Here is a 21628-nt window from a genome sequence, read left to right as displayed (position 1 = left end):
CCATGGCACAGAAACCCACACTAGCTGTGGGATGTTTATGCATCACCACGGGCGAGCGCCTTCCCCACACTCAGGATTGTTCCATTCTCTAAGCACTGTGCCAACCAGACTGTTTTTGTTGCTTACTGGGCTATAGCAGCCCTGATTATTAAGTTTGTAACAGAATCTCAGGTAACATAAATATTTAGACACAGCAATCCAGGGGGATTAAACAAACACAGTGCCTAACTCTCATGGGATTTCCCCTGTGTTCCTATTCAACTTGCACGTTTCAGAGACTGGGAAATCAAACTGTGCAGGGGTGTGCTGATTGCTCCTGAAGACTGCATGGCTGTGCATGTGAGGCTAGACTCATGGAAAGGATTTAAAATTCAGTATTAGACCCTGTGCCTAAAGCTTAATTAGGCAGGTTCTAAAGATGGGAGTTCACAAACCCACTTACACGTGGTTCTGTCTAGTACAAGACCCTCTATAAAACAACCCAGCAAAATGCTGAAGAGGAGAAATTTCATGTGGGATTAACAGCTGGAGGTTTTTTCTTAAATATAAGCACTGAATCAGGTCAATCACGCCTCTCCCTTTCCTCAAAAATAATAGATTTGGGATATCTCTTGCAAAGCCCAAATATTAGCCTACATGTGCCTGACATGAGAGACCCCCTTCAGTGTCCACATCCTGCACTGAAGGCCACCTTAGAAGTTGGGTCATTAGGTCGTCTTTATTAAGGGCTTTCCATGCAGAGGGGATGGGGCTTTGGTGTGGTAGGGAGTGCAAGGAGAGAGGGACAGGCTTTCTGCAGCAGGTTATGGTTTATACATTTCATCTCTGGCATGCTTTTCCCATCCGTGGCCCGAAGGGAAACTAAAACCCAGCTCAGGGTGAGGGCAGGCAGCTTTACGTGGCAACCACTGGGCTCACATACAATGAACCCTGTTTGGGATGGAACAGCTTCAGCTCCAGCTCCAGAAACATGCGAGCGTCAGAGGACTGACCAAGTTATAATTGAATCTCTTTGTGTTATTGGTCCCTTGGCCTCCCTAGGCTGAGGCAAGCTGCATTTGATTTCTTTGGCATCATCTAGCATGTGTGCTGCCAGCGTGTTGCCCTCGGTGCCTTGTGTAAGCCAAACTGGCCACTTCTGTGACCTCTTGTTCCTTCTATACATGGAACATATTCCAATGATTTTATAACTCCTCAAATAAGGTCTCTTTTATTCTAATCTGAATGCCCTGTTAACTTGGTTTTGGACCCTCTCCCAGTCTCCAGAATACCTGATGCTTTGTAGTTTGGATATACCAGACTGCCTGTTGCTCCAAGCTGTGACAGACGGTGTCTGGTTCAGATACTTCTCCCTTTAGATGCTAGACCACTTATTCCAGTAGGAAAGGGGAAGGGAAAAGGAAAGGGGAAGGGAAAAGGAAAGGGGAAGGGAAAAGGAAAGGGGAAGGAAAGGGGAAGGGGAAGGGAAGGGGAAGGGAAGGGGAAGGGAAGGGGAAGGGAAGGGGAAGGGAAGGGGAAGGGAAGGGGAAGGGAAGGGGAAGGGAAGGGGAAGGGAAGGGGAAGGAAAGGAAAGGAAAGGAAAGGAAAGGAAAGGAAAGGAAAGGAAAGGAAAGGAAAGGAAAGGAAAGGAAAGGAAAGGAAAGGAAAGGAAAGGAAAGGAAAGGAAAGGAAAGGAAAGGAAAGGAAAGGAAAGGAAAGGAAAGGAAAGGAAAGGAAAGGAAAGGAAAGGAAAGGAAAGGAAAGGAAAGGAAAGGAGAAAAAGAATGTAGACAGCTTCCTTTGAAACTCTTCCCTTCAGCTCCCTTGTGCTGTCTCATCAGCTAGCAAAGGCAAAGAGTCTTCTTGCTCAGTTCAGCTTCTACTGAGTGGACTGATTTTGAATGAAGCAGCTCAGTGTGGGTGGTTTCAGAACAGGTCTGAAGGTAATGTCTGAGGCACAGCACCACAGAGATGAGGATCTCCCAAGCAGCTCGGGAAACTGGCAGGAGAAAAGCCACATTTCCTGGAAACTGGTTTCTCAGCAGCCAACCTGCTTGCAGGAACATCTGGGGAGGGAAGAATCTCCAGACTAAACATTTTTAAAAGACACTTTTCAACTTGCCACAACGTTCTCTCTCTCTCTCTTTTTTTTTCCTTAAATGAAAACTGTCTTTTGATTCTACAGCAGCTTTGAAATGGCAGCACAATGGACTTTTCAAAAGTTTGTCATTATCTTTAGGTACCAGAATTGAAATAAACTGTTCCTGTGCAGTACGAGCTGGGGAGCTGCTTTGGCAGGGGGGTTGGACCTGATGATCTCTCAAGGTCCCTTCCAACCCCTGTGATTCTATGATTCCCATATGCTTCAGATTAAAAATTTGAGTGGAACCAGTCTGAAACTGGAGTGGCAGAGTTTGGTGGGCAGAGTTTTACTTGTTCTTCTTATTTATTACAGGAGGGGGGAAATGAAAGCCCTGAAACCTTTCACAGGATGCAGAACGAGTTCCCTACTCACTTTCTGGGGAGTGTGTTCTCCAGGCAGAGCTGATCTCCCAGCAAACAAGCCCTGTTGAAGGTTTCTTTCCCTCAACATGTGGAGAGGAAATAATCCCTTCTCAAATATAAACTGGCCTTGGTGGGTATGATGAAAATTAAACCAAAGTGATCGCCCCTTTCTCTCATTCTCAACTCAGCTTCCTCCCCTTCCTTCAAGATAACTTATCCCATTGTACATCTGCTTAGTGCTAAGCATGCAAGCTGGAGCTCCTGTGGTGGTGGAAGATAAGGGTGCAGTTATGTTAAATTACAGCAATTGACCCCAAACTTCTCCTGCTTTTTTACGCTCTTATGGTTGCTTTTGACTTCTCCCTCTCTCCCTGGCCTCGACCATTTATTTCTTGAACTTCACCCTCAAAAAGGCCTCTCAAAGCTTGAAACAGCCTCTTGTGTCTCCCCTGCCTGCAGATTTTCTAGTTGAAGCATCCCAGACCATGCCAAAATGGATATCTTTTAGGAAAGCCTCCCCAGAGGGAAGATTCAAGTGTTTCCCCCTGCTCTCCCCCACCGCTCCTCTTCACACCTTTTTTGTTTTTATGGTTTGAACTCTGGGCTCTGTCATCTCTGCAGCCAGTAAATTATCCAGGAATTCAGCAGCATGTGGGTTCCTATCAGTTTCTCTGCTGTGCTCTACTGCAGCCGTCAGAGGAAAACAGTTGTTTCAGCTGCAAAAAGCACAGTGAGCAGCCCTGAGGGTCTTGTTGGTCCTCTTCTCCTGTGACACTTGGGAGGTCCTTAGCGAAGGCTGCTGGCATCCCTTCATTATGGACACAACTGATGAGTTTCCAAAGGGTCCTGCAGTCTTGGAAGAGTGGACAAGACTGTCTGCCACCCTCATAAGCTTTTCCAAAACTAATGGCAGCCTCTCTTCAGGTCTTACCATGAAAACATGTAATTATTTCTTAATTTCTTGTCCTTCATGAACTTTCTTTTGCACTCAGATTGTTACAGTACCATTCTTTCTGCTTACTGCCTGTCCCAAGCTTTCAGCCAGGAAGAAAGCCACTAGTCAGGACCCAAGGAGACCTTGCCAATAGAGCACACCATTCTCCAGCCCAGGAACAGCAGTTGGGGAAAAATGTAGCCCAGGCTGACTGCCCCTACATCTGCTGGGACAGTAAACCTTGAGTACTGGGTACAGTGTTGGGCACCACAGTACAAGAGGGACATAAAGCTATTGGAGAGTGTCCAGAGGAGGCAATGAGGATGGGGAAGGGTCTGGAGGGGAAGTCGTATGAGGAGAGGCTGAGGTCCCTTGGTTTGTTTAGCCTGGAGAAAAGGAGGCTGAGGGGAGACCTCATGGGGGTCTATGGCTTCCTGATGAGGGGGAGAGAAGGGGCAGGTGCTGATCTCCTCCCTTTGGTGACCAGTGACAGAACCTGAGGGAACAGCATGAAGCTGCAACAGGGGAGGTTTAGGTTGGATATTTGGGAGAGATTCATTGCAGAGGGGGTGGTTGGGCACTGGAACAGGCTCCCCAGGGAAGTGGTCACAGCATCAAGCTGGACTGAGTTCAAGAAGCATCTGGATGGTGCCCTCAGTCCCATGCTCTGACTTGCCTGGCCCTGTGCAGAGCCAGGAGTCTGACTGCTGATCCTTATGAATCCCTCCCAACCCAGCATATTAAATGATTCTATGATTCTAAACAGGGGAAATTGCTCCAGGTAGCAAATATAACCTGACAGCTCCAGGATGTGCTCCTAAAGTCATGCCATATTGGCAGAGGACTCGATGCAAGGTGAAGTGCCATCCTGTGCACTGGGAGAAGATGCTGCTTGCAGAAATCCCTGCCATGATTTACATCCATAATCCTGAGAGTCCTGTGACTAGCCAACATTACAGCAATGAAGAAACTTCAACTCCTCAGACAGGTTAAATAGGGCTTCAGTGAGGTCCTACAATCAATTGAAAAATATTTATGAAGGTCCTTCTGAAGTCCAGCTTGCCTTTCCAACTCTATACCTTTTTCTTCACAGCAAGGGAATTTTGCTGGGCACTACTGCAAGGATGATCTTGAAGGGGCAGGAAAGTGTGAAGGGCTAAGACAAGGTCAGGGACAGAGAGACATGGCAACACAGGACTGGTCTGGACCAGAAATACAAGACAATGGGGAATGGCAAGGACTAGACATCTTATCCTAATCTCCTGGGTAAGGATAATATCCAGGTTTTCCATTTCCAGCCACCTCCATTCAGAAACAAGAAAAAACAGAGAACTGCAATCAATCTATCTGTGCATATAATGTTCTGAGGCTTAAAATAATAGCCTGGAATCCCAAGTGAGGAAGCAATTACTAATTACACAGGTAATACAGAAAACATATTTAATAAAAAAAGAACCCAATTCCTTTTTCCTCTTCTCACAAATCACTCTCTGAATTTTGTACCAGTGTTTGCTATTCATAACCCTTCATTAAGAACTTTTAACCAGTGGGATGCCTGTCAATTGCTCTCTTAGATTAGTCTATATAATAATTTCCCAGTGAAGGACAGCCCCACTGCCATTTGTAGTGTCAGAGTGACCAGCTAAACCTTCCAGCAGTACCTGTGCAGCTCTGCAAAATGAACTGTACCACAGCATGAGGTGTGCTGAAGGCTGAATGAAATACTTCTCCTGTTCAGAAATGAGTGGTTAAGGAGATGCAAACGTTTTAACACATTCCCAGGGGCTTCCCCATGCACTTGCAAATATGTTAGTTAATTATTTGATGGGCTCTGGGTTGCTATGGGAACTTGATGAACTTGGAGAGACGCAACGAAATGAGGCCCTTCCACTTGGGGCCACGATGTCTTTGGTCCCAAGCATTTCACAACATGCTGTGATTATTTAAATGCCAGCAGAGCAGTGATATCATGCAAAGACATGACAGATCACACTTTTCTCATCTGAGGAGAGAAGGCTGGAACATGTGAATACACATACAGGAGTCTGTTTGTAATGAAACTGCCGTTATGGGGCCCTTGTGTGCCTGCAGTCTCATTTCATCAAGTTAAGAGTACTCACTTTTCTTAATGCTTGCTTAATGTGTTTACTTAAATATATTTAATAGCCCATGGAGTCCATTTCCATTTACTGCTGGAGGTTTTTTTAGAGCCTCATATCAGCAATGCTGCCTGAGACACCCCTGAAAAACATCAGTAACGATAACATGCTGAAAGAGCTGAGGAGTGGATGTTGAAGATGTAAGGGGGCACCCTTCAGGTCCTTAATGAAAATAAGACAAAGAGGAAAACTGTGGGGACATATTAAAATAGAGCAATTGGCCAGGAAAGTAACAGATTACTCTATGTACCCAAATGGAAAGAGAGAAAACCAGTTTCTTTTATTTTAAAGGTTGCTCACTGTGGAACGAAGAGGTGCCCAGTTTGAGGAGGGGAAATAGAAAATAAGAAATACTACTGTGAGATATTGCTCACTCTGCTCCCTGTTCACACCTGACATCATCACTACCTGGCTGCAAAACAGTTCAGCTTCAAGGAAAAGGCTGGACTGATGTTAAGAAACCCTGTGCCCTGGTGGTTAGGATGCTCTCTTAGTGTGAAGGAAAGGAAGGTTTAGTGCCCCATGGCCTCAGTGACAGCTTCTTTTTTTCCTAGATGAATGCAGGAGCATGCAAACAGCTGCTACTACCAAGAAGAAAGGCAGTGGCTGTCCTGACCACACTCTGTGACCTTCTCTGGGTGGCCTTGGGTTGACGATGGAGCTCTAGGTGGGAGATCACCACCAGGTTTTACCATAAGAGCTCCTCTGACCATGTCTGAGGACTAAAGAGAAGTATCCAGGGAAATTTCAGGCAAAGCTGCTGCAAATCCTGCAGCTATTCTCCTTTCTAGGTCAGCAAACAAGAACCCCCCCCTGCTCAGTGACCTGTGGGGAGAGGGCCAGCGAAGAGGCTAAAAGCCTTGAAGCAGAGGAACCAAGTAATTGAGAATCCACCCTTAAATTTCAGGAATGGCAGGAGGATTTTGCGCTCATCCCTTCTGTGTTTGAGTACCCAGAGTCCTGCTATTCCTGCTAGAGACATCTATATGCTAGAAAAGCAGGTCCTGGTGGCAAGGGACACAATGATCTCTTCAGAAGGGTCCCAGCTGCCTCTCCCTGTTCATTGTCACTCATATCACCGGGCCTGGGGAGCCAGTGCTCATGCATGTAAAATCACTCTTTAAATTTCTGTTTCTGTAACATGACCTATTGCTATACTACATCTTCATGAGGCAGAGCTGTCTGGAGAACATCTGTTGCAGCTCCAGCTGTTGGGGAACTTCCTCCGTCTGATGTTTCAGCCCTGATACGTGCAAATCACTGACAGTATTACATCCCCCAGGTCCTCCTACAAATCCTATTTTCTCTGTTCTCACAGGGAGAGGATGGGGGAAAACAAAATACTTTGTATGGCTAAATATGGGCTAGATGCTTTATTCTCACCAAGTCACACCAGTAGGGTCATTGTGGACTGACTCATACCAGACAGACAGTAAAAACCATCCTAGTGTTTATTCCCTTTGGAGCCTATATAATTAAAGCTGCCCACCTGCTCCTGAATTTTGCTGTCATTTTTTGATGCTATGGGCAATGTGATACTCAGTTATTATCATAAACTATGTTAAGCTCTACCCACTGTGGGGTTTATGACAACAATCCTTGAGAAAACTGTAATCCTCTGTGCTCAAGTATATCTCCTTGTTATAATGCTTATGATTCTTGGCTTGGGATGATGGCAGATGATGGCCATGAGAGACTTCCAAATATGGGTCCTGGCAATTTGCTCTCTCCCTAGCTTGCCTGCCTTGGATATGTTAGATGAAGCTACTTTCATCCCATCTCTTCCAGCCTTTCAGCACAGCCATCATTCCCATTCCAGGACGCACGACTGAGAGACGTGATAGCCTGCCCGAGGTACCAGTGCCCCTCTCACTGCCAAAGCCATCTCTCACAAAGCTGCTGAGGGTCCAGGTGGAATTAAAGTGACTGCAAGGAGGTGAGGGGCCTGGGGTGGCACCTGAACTGCTCTTAATGCTGCTTCACCTTGGAGTTTGAAAGCCACGTACCTGCCTTCCCTGCCTGGCCCAAGACTCGTTTTCATCCCCATGCAGTAGCAAGGCTCAGTACACTCACCCAAGGGTGCTCAGGAAGGATCTGGGGCAATTTCCAGGACTTTGGCTGGAAAATTGGCAGGGACTGGAGTGTATGGAGCCCTTCTTTCACACCTTGAGTAAGAGTTACAACCACTAGATCTTCACATTAAAGGGTGGGGGATCCTCTGGGTGTGTTTTAAAGGGAAACAGTGCTTGGACTTGGAGAGAAGGGTTGTGCAGAAGAGCACTTCAGACTGTGGGCCCCATGCAGACTGGACTTTGGGTGCTTCTAGTGTCTGATATTTCCCCTTGGAAAAACAGGAATCATTGACTAGTCCTCCTTACACACTGCACAGGCATTGCCAGGGGCAAAGACCAAACCATGTCTCCAATGCTCAACATTTTATCTGCTGCATTTAAAAAAAATCCACCTGCTGAGCTCCAAATACTGTGGAATAACCTAGGCACATCAATTTATAATATCACAAATGCAACCTTGGGGCAGCTCAAATATTTTCCAGTCTTGGAAACAATAAAATGGGTTTCCACATCACCCAATACCTGTGATACATCTATGAAAAGAACTGTCATAAAATGCTTACTGTGACTTCAGGATTGAAAACAACAATAACAAATTTAGTCTCTGTAAACAGTCTTCATTCTTTCCTGGAAAATTAGAATTAAGAATAAGAATTAGAATTAAGAAGAAAATTAGAATTAAGAAAGCATTAAGAATATGTCTTTATAATAAAAAAAAGATTCAAATGGTACAAACACTGAAGGCTTTGTCAATAGTAATAATAAAAATTACTCTTTTTTAACATTCTGAATAAGCAGACACCCAAAATGTATCCCTGCATGGTTACAAAAAATCCACATCTGATATAGTTTTCCCTGTACTGGTGCCTCCAGCTACAATCTCAACAATGAACAACTATCAAGATTAAAAATCCAAACATGTTTCCTAGACAGTCTGGTCATCCATAATTGTTGCAAGCAGCCACTTCTCTTCACTGCCAAAATATTGTCTATCATTTGTTGCCTGATACTCCTGGAGGGATTTATCAGTGTTCATTAAACAATTTGAATCTGCTTGGTAAAGTTTCCATTTAATGCTGTTTGAAATGTGAATTATTTATCATTATGTTTTTCCCTCCCAGCATTCTGAAGGACAACACATGGTCTTTGATAAAAGCTTCTGAATGCTGGACATGCATGACCTGGAACCCCACATGTAGCTTTCTGGTGTAGCTGTAGGACAAAGTTTTGAGGTTGGCACATCTTGCACAGGTCCTCCAGGATGATTTAGTGCTCTGTGGGGACAGGACAAGGGGCAGTGGCTGCAAGTTGGAGCACAGGGAGTTCCACAGCAACATGGGGAAGAACTTTTCCCCAGTGAGGGTGAGGGAGCCCTGGGACAGGCTGCCCAGGGGGTGTGGAGTCTCCATCTCTGGAGAGATTCCAGCCCCGTCTGGACGCCGCCCTGTGCAATATGAGCTGGGGAGCTGCTTTGGCAGGGGGTTGGACCCGATGGGCTCTGGAGGTCCCTTCCCACCCCTGGGATTCTGTGATGCAAAACACAAAGTTTCCCCTCATACTTCTGCACATATTTATGCAGAAAGAAACGGGAAATCTGCCAGCTTCCTAAGAGAAATCAGTTATCCTCCCAAGCATAAGACTCCCAGTGACATCCATGAGGTCAAGTTCAGTATCTTCAGCACAGCCTCCAGTATCTTCACTCTGTCACCAGCTCGGGTTTGGGAAATAATTGATCCTGGTCTTGGTTTGCTGCCCCTGATGCTCTGAAAGACAGCAGATATCCTCTGATTCCTCTCTGTTGAAGAAGCACTACTGATGAGTACTAAGCACTAATGACAAAGGTGATGGCTTTGGACAAACCTTAATTCAGTTCATGATTCCAAGTCCAAATCTCTGCTCTTCCTGCAAGCCTTTTAATTTCTCTGTATTTCAGTGTCTCTTCTTAGAGTGAGAGTAACTATTGCTGTAATATATAGCTTTGTAGTGAGAATAAGTGAGCAAAGACACACAGGAAATGGAGAGAGGCACTCAGTCATTCACCTGCACAAAGAATATACTCTTTTCTCTTAAAATTCTTTAAGTATGTTAATTTTAAGTGGCATTTGGACCTTGTTTTGCCCATGTGATCTGCCTGTTGGTTTGTAGGTGCCCGTTCTAGCAAAGATGACAGATTGGAGGGACTTGCACTTTAAATGCTGGCCACAGAGTCGTGTTTGCACAGAGGCCCCTGCAACACTGTCAAGGCACCAAAAAACCAAGTGCAAACAGACTTCTGCTGACTTTATGGCCCCTTGCAAATCTTTTCTGGCATATGGGAGTATTAGGTCTTAACACACCAAAGGGTGAGAAAAGTGGTTTATCACTGCTCTCTGGTTTCGGGGTGAACCAGTCCTTACACGCAGCCTCTATTGTGCCTGCACCTTTGGGAAGGAGTTTCAGATAAACATCAAAATGCATCCCTTCTGATGTCAAGCAGGAGAGCTCTCTGCTCTTCCTGAACCATGACAGAGGGCAGCTCATGTTCCCCTGGCAGCATGGGGCTGGGGCCAGCAAATGGTGATGAAATGTTCCTGGCTTGTACCAGCAGGAAATCCCACCTGGCACGCCTCTCCCCTCCGATTCCCTCATTTTCTTACCTGTTCCCATGGGCAGGGAGAGTTCAGGAGAACATCAGCCTCCCAAGGCTTAGAAGGATGCAGCAGAGGCACAGCAGCATAAGGGAAGTGACAATTATTTGCTGAGGTCTATGTTGGATTTGGGGAAATTTTATGTCTAGGGGCATTTCACCAATTTGCTGGGTAGTTTTGTAATTTTCCAGCATTGGAGTTCAGTGCCAAAGCCAGGCTCATCCTTTTGTTTCATGGCACATGGATGACAAATTTAGCTTATCTCATTGGCTTCAGTGGAACAGAAAACACCCTCGGGGTGTTTGTCCTTCCACCCAGAAACCAAACCACCTGTGGGAAGTTCCAGTTTCTCTTCCTTTTTAAGATAACTCATGATTTCTCTGTCCCTGACTTTGCTACCTCACTTAAGAAGGACGAATCCAAGCCTTTAAAAAACGCCAAACAAAACTTCTCTTTGAAATCCAGGCAAGGCAAGAACTTGCTTTGAATTACAAATGTTCTCCAGTGATGTGCTTAAACAGGAATTGTCTGTTATAATGGGAATAGATTGCTTTGGATGGACCTGGGTCTGGGGGAGCTCCCACCTGTGTGGACCAGCCAAGGTGATGACTTGGCTTTACCCTGGAAACACCCAAAGATATGTCACCTCCCCCCCTCTTTTTTAATTCCTCCCCCTTATCATTCACCACTCCTCCTTTGACACTCACCTCCCATTTCAGGCAGCTTTAGTGAAAGCATTAATATTTCCAGCTTTCTATAATAACAGCATTAATATGGAAATAACAAAATTTGCCTTAAACTCTTACCCAGGTCCTCAGCAAGACTTTGGCTCCCAGCTCCCACTGGTTTCAGGACCTGGGCCTCCATCCTTCCCCTCTGATTAAATCATTACCTTTAAAATCTTTCACCATTTTCCACCCCACAATAAAGCAGAGGGAAAAACGTGGCTGTCAGCTTCATGAATATTTATTTTTCCAGCAGGGAAGGAGCAAGTTTACCTAACAGCTTTGCTAACTGATTGTCTACAGAACAAGGAAGTTATGGCCATGTTAAGGCAAGCAGTAGTAGTTTATTGTTTTAGTAGACACTTCTTTTTCCTTCCTTTTGAATAAACACACCGCGGGGTCTTGGGAAGACGTGTGCCAAGAGCATTACTGAGCCCAGCCACAGCTGAACAAAGCGGGGCAAAAGCACAACCCCAACCATAACAGAGCAAGCAAGTATTGTTACAAATGTTCCCTTTAGTATGGAAATGAGCCAGGGGTAATAAAAACACCATAAAAATGTCAAAGTGACCGATCACCATGAAGCACTGGCTTTTTTCTAACCAAAACTTGCAATGAACTTAAGAAAAATATTCCTGTGTATAAGAAAAATGCTGGTTTTTTCCTTAATTTTATTGTTCCACTTCTCCCCACTTCGCTGCACAGATAAATGTTTGATGGGGAGAACTTCAGAAGGGCATCAGCAAAGATCTGATTGACATTAATTGAGCATTCAAGCTCCATGGAGGACTCTGGATGGAGACAAACTCTTAACCAGGGTATTACCGTTAACACTGCTACTGCTACTTTATGAGAATATGGGGCATATTTAGGTACTAATTGTTTAAACAGCGGCAATAAAACATAATGCTTAATGACATACAAATGAAGAGCTGTGTAAGTCGTGTAATTCCATCAGAAAACGCTCAGGAACGGCAGCTCGACTCTTTAATTACTCAGATCAAAGGAAAAAAGGCATTTTGAAGTCCGGTCTAAAGTGTTATTTATTACTCCTCTCACTAAAGCACAGATCAGCTCAGACAGAAATAGCACTTGGACTGGGTTTGGTTAGTGAAAATGGGGGAAAAAAAGAATATTCATTGCTTTGCTAATGGCCACATACATTGGGGGATAGGTTAAATCCTAATTACAACAGACTGGCAGAAAGGAAAAGAGAGAAGCATGAAGTGTAAAAGCTCAAACAAGGACAAATAAAGGTCATAGCTCGATGTATTGTCAGAGACCTGGAGCTGGTGAACACACACAAAAGTGTCTGGGCTAAACACCCTCTTTCCTCCAGACTCCATTCTACACACACACATCACATCTGTGCCACTTAATGCAACACCAGTTCTTAAATATGGTTTTATCAACCTTTATTTCCTATTTTCAACTCCAGTAATCCACAGTTTTGGTGAGAGTTTTGTGGGGTTTTGCTTTTACATTTGCAGCCATCTTTTAAAAGCTGAGAATCTTGGCTCAACAAAAGCTGTGCAGGTAAGATAAGGTCAAGAGAAAGTCTGAAATACCTACAGCTTCCTAATTTCTGGCAGGTCCAGAAGGCAGAACTGACCTGGCAGGTGGGACCTGAGTCCAGCCCAGGGTGAGGACGGGGCAGGATCCTGGCCAGCTCCCATGCATGGCAATATGGGGATTGAAGAGACTTTCACCAGTGAAGTGTTTAAGCAACCGAGCAGGCCATTAACCGTGTGTGTTTACATTCAAATTCACATGTAAATCCTTCATGACACTAACTGCAGGGAATGCGGGATGGTGTAGAGGAGCAGGGGGTGTGTATGCAGAGGGCCAGGCTGCTGTTTACACAAGGGGCTTCTTGCAGAGGCAATAAATGTCCATGCACAGCTCCAGTTTATATAAATAATGCCACTGCTGCAGTAATGAGCTGGAAAGTGCTGAGATCTGGAGGCAAGCGGAGCTGGGTGTGCAGCCTGAGTGAGGTTGCCCTATGCCAGGTGTTGCCGTAAGGCCTGTGGGGCCTGTGGGGCCTGTGCGTAGTCAGACCGCTCGCCAGGAGCAGCACAGCCAGGTGCAAGAGACCTGAGCTGGCAGCTCCTTTTCTCTGCAGCTTGACTACACTTCTTGAGGGCTAGTAGGGACCACTTGCAACCCCATCTGGACTAGGTGCATCCCTTTATTGTGATAGCATTCCCAATGTCTTGCATCCAACTGAAGCTCTCTGTTCACAAAGCACCCAGCCTTGAAGATTTTGAGACACGCAGTTTCAGTCTCTTCCCTTGATATCACCTTCAAACCCATGTACATTTCCCATTTAAATGTGTCTGGCTTCATACTATGGCCATTAACTCCTGTCACATCTTTCTCTGTCAAAGGGCCAGGCAACAAAGACGTAAAAATGCTGCAATGGCTCTATGCATCCAACTGATTTTCCAAGGGACATTACAGGGATTTTTTTCCCACTGGCATCTGCAAGAGCTGGAATGGGCAATAAATGTTCAATAATCATTGACTTGGGGCATTTGGAGTCCTGGGCATACACAGCATACCCCACATAGGCAGAGGTGATGCCCAGACAGGAATGTCATGATAAATTCCCCATTAACCTTTGACCACCTCCCAGTTTTCGCTCGCTGCTACAGCTCCCCCAGGGCTTTATTCCAGTATTTCAAACCTCTGAAGAGTTTCAGACAGCCACAGAAATGAAGCTGACAGAGAATTATTTCTTCTTTCCCACCCCAAGCGTGCAATTTTTTCACAGCGGTCTTTCGGTCCAAGGTCCAGGTCAGGTCAAGATGAAGTTTGGGTGAGATCCAGCTTTTCTGAACTTACAGTGTCACATCTTGGAAGTTTGTTGCCTCTGGAGTGAGTAGAGACACTCACACATTCACTGCTAAGGAGTGGAGGTGCTGGGCTTGGCCCTGAAATCCTTGCTCCACTCCAGGCACCAGAGTTTGGCAATTAACTACAGGGACCCCAAAATTTCATCTGGCTAATTGCAGTTTGGCTTCTGGTGCAACTACAGCATTTGGCTCTAGGGGTGAAAAGAACAAAACCGGTCCCTGTTCACTAAAAACCACAAAACTTCATAGAATCCCAGGCTGGTCTGGGTTGGAAGGGACCCCAAGGATCACAGAGCTCCAACCCCCCCTGCCACAGGCAGGGACACCAACCTCCAGGCCTGGAGCTACACAAGGTTGCCCAAGGCCCCAGCCAACCTGGCCTTGAACACCCCCAGGGATGGGGCACCCACCCCCTCTCTGGGCAGCCTGTTCCAGCCCCTCACCACTCTCTCTGGAAAAAACTTCCCCCTAAGATCTAATTTAACCTTTCCTTCCTTCAGCTTCACTCCATCCCCCTTGTCCTGCCAGTCTCTGCCCTTTGAACAAGCCCATTCCCCTCCTGTTCCTCTGCTCCCTTCAGGGACTGGAAGGCTGCAATGAGGTCCCCCCACAGCCTTCTCTTCTCCAGGCTGAACAAGCCCAACTTGTCCAAACCATTAAAAAAACCCTAACACCTCTGCCAGATTCATAGCACCTACAGAAAATATCAGACCATTCTGTGGTGCAAAGGTAATTTTCAATATTGTCTTCTCTTTCTTTCCAGAGAAGGAGACTCCACAACCCCTGGGCAGCCTGTCCCAGGGCTCCCTCACCCTCACCGTGAAAAAGTTCTTCCACATGTTGGTGCAGAACTTCCTGTGCTGCAACTTAAGCCATTATCTCTCTAGATATTAAGGCCTTTCTTTCTTTCCTTTTCTTCTGCAATTTTGATTATACAGCCACACACACACACTCATTTCCAGCCTGTCTTGTTTTGATGTGTTCAGTTACCTTGTTTGCCACGCACTGGAAATCACAAGGTGCTTTTTATTTCAAACCTCTGATAAAAGCTTCCAGTTTGAAAGGGGCCGACCATACAAAGGCTGTCCAAGCAAAGGTTAAAAATGCCACACACAAACCGGCGTGTAAGGCCATGTCTGCTGCAAACCAAATAAACAAGACGGTGAGTTTGAAGCCTAAAAAGGTTCCTTTGATCTTTGAAGCTCCGTGGCTTTAAAAGTATGACTGCCTCCTGTATCACAGCCTGGCACGTACAACTATGCTTATATAGATATGCAGGCTTATATATAACATAAATCTGTGTTCAATATAGGGTCAGTGGATAAATGCAAGACTCTGCTTTTCTTTTTAAACACCCTCTATTCACAAGTCAAGGTGTGTCCAATCTTGTCCCAATGAAGGAAAGAAAATTGAAACGTAAGCAGGACTTGGCTGAATGTATTTAGAATAAGGAAGACATAGCAGTACATGCAAGGCACGATCAAGCCCTAAAAATAAATGGTGTGCAGTAGGGCATGGGGCAGAGTGATTCTTTAGAGCACTTAGAGGTAGTCTGTGGAGGCAAAAGAACTCCTCAAGAATGCAAAACCCACACAGGTGTGGCAAGCCAGGCCCAGATAATATATACAGCCCCATTTAAGTAGGGCATAAAATATTTTCCTAGGGGGAAATCTCACACCAGTTTGGGTGCTGAGCAGCAGATGCTGAAGATGGAGCTTTTAGCCAAGGCAGGATGAGCATCCCGAGCTTTCTGCAATTCCAGACCTTTACAGCATCTCACGTGGTGCCTCCAAAAGTAGAACTGTCTTCTCAGTGCCATGGCCAAGAGCTTCAGCTGTGCTTGGACACTGTGTTGGCCATGCTGTGTGGTTGCACTGCAGTGTTTACCTTTGGAAATCTCTCCATCAGCATCACTAGAGATGTGTGTGTGAAGCTAGGAGCTTGAAGGGGCTGGGAGAAGCCCCTCCTTCTGCACACCTGGCATTATGTAGTTTTTCACTGCATGATCCAAGACTGGAGAGCTGGCTCACAAAGGGTAGAAAGCACAGATGGGGAGCATTATGCTGTATGGGAAAGGCAGGATTGCTTCTTTTAACCCACTAACCCTCTCCTGAGGCTCAGTGGTAGAGCTGCCACTTGAAACCGTGCCACAGGGCAGTGTTGTAGGGTGCTGAACCACGCAAGGCCAGCGGTCACCTCCACCTCTGAAGGCGGTGTCAGTACTGCTACCAGAGCATGGGTTGGAAGTGTCCCCTCGCTGGTGCAGGGAGCAGAGAAGGGCTGAGGGCTTACAGGTGAATCCTGCCCTCTGACATCCCCTAATGCTGCTGAAATGTGCAGTATGTACCATGCTCAGTATGTACCATGCTCAGTATGCACCATGCTGCAGTAAGTAGCTTTCCATAGGTGTGAGATATGGGATGTAGCCCTGAGTATGTCTCGTGGAAACATCCACTTACCACCTTCCTAGGAAGTAACTCAGTTAAACTACAGCCATTGAGAACTCCTGATTAAATCCTGCCTTACAGCTGAACAGAGTTCTCAGTGATCATATTTAAGGCTCCCTGAAGCTGGGAGGATGCATACAAAGATACCCGTGATCCGAATTGGGCCTTTATGGACTTCATAAACCTGTGTTCACAAAGGGTAACTGAATCCTGAATCCTCCCCCTGAAGAAAAGGGGAAAAAAAAATAAAAGAAATGAAGGAAAATAAGCAATGGATTGCTTTATTGTAACTCCTACAGGAAGGCATTGTGAGGGATGATCTTCCTGGAGAGAGTATAACATGGATTTCCTACTACAGAGTACAGGAAAGAAGCAGAGGATTGTACTACGTAGTGCTTTACTCCAGGTGGTAAACTCCATGTGAGTAGGAAGGTCTCCCTCTTCTACTTCTTCCTCTTCCTCCTCTGCTTCTCCTCCTCTGCTTCTCCTCCTCCTCCTCCCCTTCCTCAGAGTTATGGGATGCCTCCAGCCAGCACTGGCACGTTGGGCAGGGATGGGAGCCACTGATCCAGGAGAAAAGGGCACTTTTATTGAGCAGGAGCTGACGTGCTTCACTGACTCGGGGGCCCCATCTCCCAGCGCTACGGCTGAGCAAACAGGGAACTGTTTGGTTTGCTGGTGACTCAAACAAGCCGGCAGGAAAAATCACTGCAGGTCAACCCAGAGCAAATACCTTCCGAGGAGTTCAGAGCAAAGCAAAGCCTGAAGCGCTGTTTTGTTTCGGGTTAAATGAAGTGTTTCACTTTTAAATGGCACAGCTGCCTTGCTGAGGATCTCTTTCGTGGAACAGGCTTGAGAGAGAAGTCCTTTTACACTTAAAAATTGGCTCTTTTCAGAATTTTAGTGGGTTTTGTTTTGGGTTTTTGTCTTTTCTTACCAGCAAACTTCAAGTGTAACAGCAAACAGTTGCATCACTGCTGAACCTGCCTCCCTTAAAGAAAAATTTGGCCACTGAAGGGCTGGGTCCTTCCCCTTGGCAGGCAGCACAACAAAGGTGTGAGCCCTCCTGGAAGGGAGCAGCACCCAGTGCTCACTTCTTGCTGTACCCAACTCACCCTGCCCTGGCTCCTTCAGCAGCTGCATTTACAAATGAAGCCCTTCAGCCACAGTTCCTATTTCCCCCTCCCAAGCACCCTGAATCTGAAGTTCATTTCACAGGCTCCCAAGTTACTACGTTTTCATTTGCAGTTTTCTTTTAAAAAAGAAACTACAGGTTTGTGCTTAAACAAACCCAAAAACAAATGCAACCTCCTTCCACTCCCTCCCCAACCCCCAAAAAGACCCCAAATCAAAACCTAGTGAACAGATTTCCCTGTGAGCAGAGAACTTTGCTACTGAGATGACAGAGGGGCCCATGAGAAGTGGTCAGGCCACTGCAGACCCTCACAATCCAAATACACACTGTGGAAGAGGATGGAAGGGATGGGCCCTGCAGCACCCCAGGTTTGTTAGAGATGACACGTGGCTAGTGTGAAAAGGGCTACAGATAGATGACCTCCAGGTTAGGAGAATGGTTGGTCGGCTGCTGCATTGAGCATATTCTGAGCAGGGCATCTATAGAACCTGAAAAACAAATTTTCTTTATTTTCTTTGATCAAAAATACGTATAGAAATGCCTGTTTTTGAGGAAAATATCATACATTTTTTTTTCTTGTTTAACAAAATAAATTAAATATACATGACTTCTGTTTAAACTCTATATAGAATTACAAAGGTTTTATATTTGCAACTGATTCATTTCCAGTCCATATAGGTATTTAATATGGTCCTTATTTCTTTTTCTCTTCTTCCTCTTGTTTGAACTGCAGTGAAGTTGTATCAGTTCCAAAATGTTATCTGAGGGGAGGGGACAACCACACACAACCTAGGTGAATATTTCTCAAATGCATTTTGTTTCCCTACAAGATTATTATTTCATTCTCTTTTTTTTTTCTCTAATATTTTCATGTATTTTGCATTGATGTAGAAAATCCAGTGGCTGGTCACTGCGAGCCATCAAAGCACAGCATGTTTTGCTTTCTTCGCCATCAGCAGTTCAGTTATTATTATTATTATTAATTATTATTATTTCTTAAATATAAATATAAAGGTGTTCTGTACAACGTTCCTCTTTCCTTTTTTTTTCCTGGCAGTGGCACTGAGTCCTAGGACTGGGGGGTGGAGCACTTGTGGTTTGATCTGCAGAACCCCCCATGGGACACACGATGCTTTCAACCTGCAGAAATCAAACCAACCAGCTCAGTATTTCAGACCAAATGACTGTGGTTGAGAATTCCTTTTTCCAGACCCTCTTGTGTTACGTTCTTTCCCTGGAAGAGGTGACTTGGTTACGCCTCCTGGTGCTTTGGCACTCAACCTTCAGGTACTTTAGGGCTTGAGTCACTCAGAGGGAACAGGCTCTCCTGCATGCTCATGAGTGGGACAGGCTTGGGGGCTTCCCACCAAAACAAGTGATATGAAGCAGGCACAAAAGCAGCAGTGCCCATCTGGAAAAGCACCGTGGTTGCCTCTTCCTCTCATTCCTTTCAGCAACACAAGGATGGAAGAAGGTGGTGGTTCACGTCCCCGTGTCCCGTCTCACTTGTTGCCACCTTCACTTAGAAATCTGGGAAGGCTCCTCTGTTGGGGATGGCTGCCTCTCTGCTGAGATTTGGAGTTCCTTCATTATTCCTTGGCTACATCCTGATTGCAATAATTAAAAAAAAAAAAATCTCTTTTCTCTCTGTCTTTCTCTATTATATATAAATTTATATAGATAGATATAGATATATACACATATATATACACACACACATACACACACGCATATACAATTATATATATATGTATATATATATTTAAAATTATATATATATAATCTTTTCCATCTCCTTTGCCTATTGCTGGCAGTGTGAGCTGTCTTGGAGCAGTCTCTTCTGAGGTACCACGAGGAAAAGCCCAAATGAGCTACTGTCCACAGCCGCCCTCTTAGCACTGGTACTGAATGTGCTGGTGCTGATGGACTTTGCCTTCCACGTGCGAGTGGGTGTGGGTGTGGATGTCCGTGTAAATCTTTGGGTACATTTTGGATGCCATGGCTGGGGCGAGCGCAGGCCCCTGGGACAGTAAATGCTGCTGCTGAGCGACGTATTCCTCATAGTTTATGGAGGAGATGCAGTCTTTATCCGGGACCTGGGAGACACAGATCCTGTCCCGGGGCTGCGGCCGGTGCACGGGGGCTGCAGCTGGTGGGGAACAAGGTTTCTTCTTGGTCTGGCAAAGCCACAAGAGGATTGTTCCAAAAATGAAGACAGCTCCGGCAGGGATGCCGATGATCACGGGCCAGGGAAGGCTGCTGGCTGAGGAAGGGGGCACAGGTGCACTTGGAGGCTTGGGGTCTGGACGTTGCAGCAGGAGAGAGACAGAAAGAGTTAATTAAATGCAGGCAAAGTGAATTCAAAACAGATGTCACACTAGGGCTGGCTTTTGTACAGCCTGTCTGGCAGCCCTGCCAGACCAAGTAACAAGGGAGAAATCACGATGTTTGGTAACTGCTTTGCTTTCCAGTGCTCCTGGAAGGACAAGCAACTCATTCTCTCTCATTTAAGGGTCGAGAGGGGAGTCTTCAGGGGATTTTTTAAGTTTCTTATCCTAACTTCTCATGGATGCACTAGAGCCAGCCCAAGAGAGTTTCTTCACACCCACGCTGCGATGGAGCGGGCTTCTCTGCCCACACTGGGGGACACAACATGGGATGTGTCAGTAATACCCCCATGTCAGCAGCCCAGAAGTCACAGTTGGGTTCTGCAGAGCAACAGCACGTTGCCCACTTGCCTCTGCCAGGTGTAGCTGTGCCTGGGTGGGCTTTAGACACCCTTTAGTATCCCTGCCTGGCAACACAGGAGCTACTCAGCAATGCCCTGCTCTAGTAGGCAGCACAAATACGGTGTCTTGAGTTTCTTGTGCGGCTGGGAAGAAGGCTGAAGGATGGGAATAAACGTGGGTAAGCTGGTGTCCTGTCCTTGGTGCTCAGGCCATGGAGAACTGAAAGTTCACATGGCATCAAAGTGTGTGTCCAAGTCCCTATGCTAAACGGGCTCTACCTCCACCAGTCTTTTCAGAGCTACAAATTCAACTACTGGAGGAGATAAGATGCTTCACACAGCATCTTTCACACCCTCCCCTCTCTGCTGTTGGCAGCCTGTACATCCCTAGGTAGCCACTCAGGGTCCTCAGCCTTGTATCTTTATATATAGACCCAAAGAGAGTCATGGGGTAGGATCCTAGCTATCAAAATCCCCACCCAGGAAGCTACCAGCTTGGATTCCCAAAGCCCTGAAAAAGGCACAGAATTCAGCTTGCAGGAAGACACCCAATAAACTCTGAAAACCACAGGCTATCCAGATCATCTGTTATATTCAAACATGTATCTCTCAACTTGCAAGCCAAACTTCTTTAAGACCCCAATGTCTTTCTCTCTCCTTCACAAATAATCCTACAGGTAGTTTGAAACATTAAATATATACCATGTGATCCCTTTGAAGTCAGAAGGACCTATAGTGTTGATGACAACAGACAAAGCTTTGATTCACCTAACCTGGAAATTAGAGCTGATTTAGGCTGGAAAGAGAATCTGGAGCTCATCTGGTCCAGCCCCCAGCTCAAAGCAAGATGGGATCAGAGAACTGACTCATCAGCTGACTACAAAAACAAGAGTCTTCGTGTTGTTTGGCAGAAAATCCTCTCCTAGACTGAAAGTGTTTTGATACTCACCCATGCTATTCAGAGCTGCCTATGTCAAATCAGGTAGATTTACAAGCAAAAGGGTGTTTTTCTAACACGTGGCCTTGCAACCACATCGTTGCCTCCAAGGGCAAGCAGGGTTCTCTTTCACCATCAGTGCCAATAACAACAGGGCTGCAGACTCTAGTTCTGATCATTACAGACCCATTTAAATCAGTGGAAAGTCTCCCACTGACTTCAGAATGTGCTGGTTTGGGCTGGGACAGAGTTAATTTTCCCCACAGTAGCCAGTGTGGGGGCTGCATTTTAGATTTGTGTTGGAAACAGGGCTGGTAACACAGGGATGCTTTAGTCACTGCTGAGCAGTGCTTACACAGAGCCAAGGGTGTTTCTGCTCCTCACCCCACCAGTGAGTAGCTGGGGATGCAGAAGGAGTTGGGAGGGGACACAGTCAGGACAGCTGACCCCAATGACCAAAGGGAGAGTCCATACTGTGTGGCATCATGCCTGGTGTATAAGGCTGGGGGAGGAAGGAGGAAG

General features: G+C 45.9%; 1 protein-coding gene across 3 annotated transcripts in view; it reads right to left on the bottom strand.

The window, feature by feature from the left end:
• Nucleotides 1-16561: 16561 nt before the first annotated feature.
• FGFRL1 (fibroblast growth factor receptor like 1) overlaps nucleotides 16562-21628 on the bottom strand; it is a 186717-nt gene continuing 181650 nt past the window's right edge. For all 3 annotated transcript variants that reach the window (XM_084263031.1, XM_084263032.1, XM_084263033.1), the window contains exon 7: nucleotides 16562-19743. In XM_084263031.1, coding sequence (XP_084119157.1) covers nucleotides 19334-19743 — 410 coding nt within the window. In that variant the 3' untranslated portion in view covers nucleotides 16562-19333. The remainder of the gene's footprint in view (nucleotides 19744-21628) is intronic.

Source organism: Gallinula chloropus (assembly GCF_964237585.1).
Source record: "Gallinula chloropus genome assembly, chromosome: 4".
Taxonomy (NCBI): domain Eukaryota; kingdom Metazoa; phylum Chordata; class Aves; order Gruiformes; family Rallidae; genus Gallinula; species Gallinula chloropus.
This window is presented reverse-complemented; position numbering and strand designations above follow the sequence as displayed.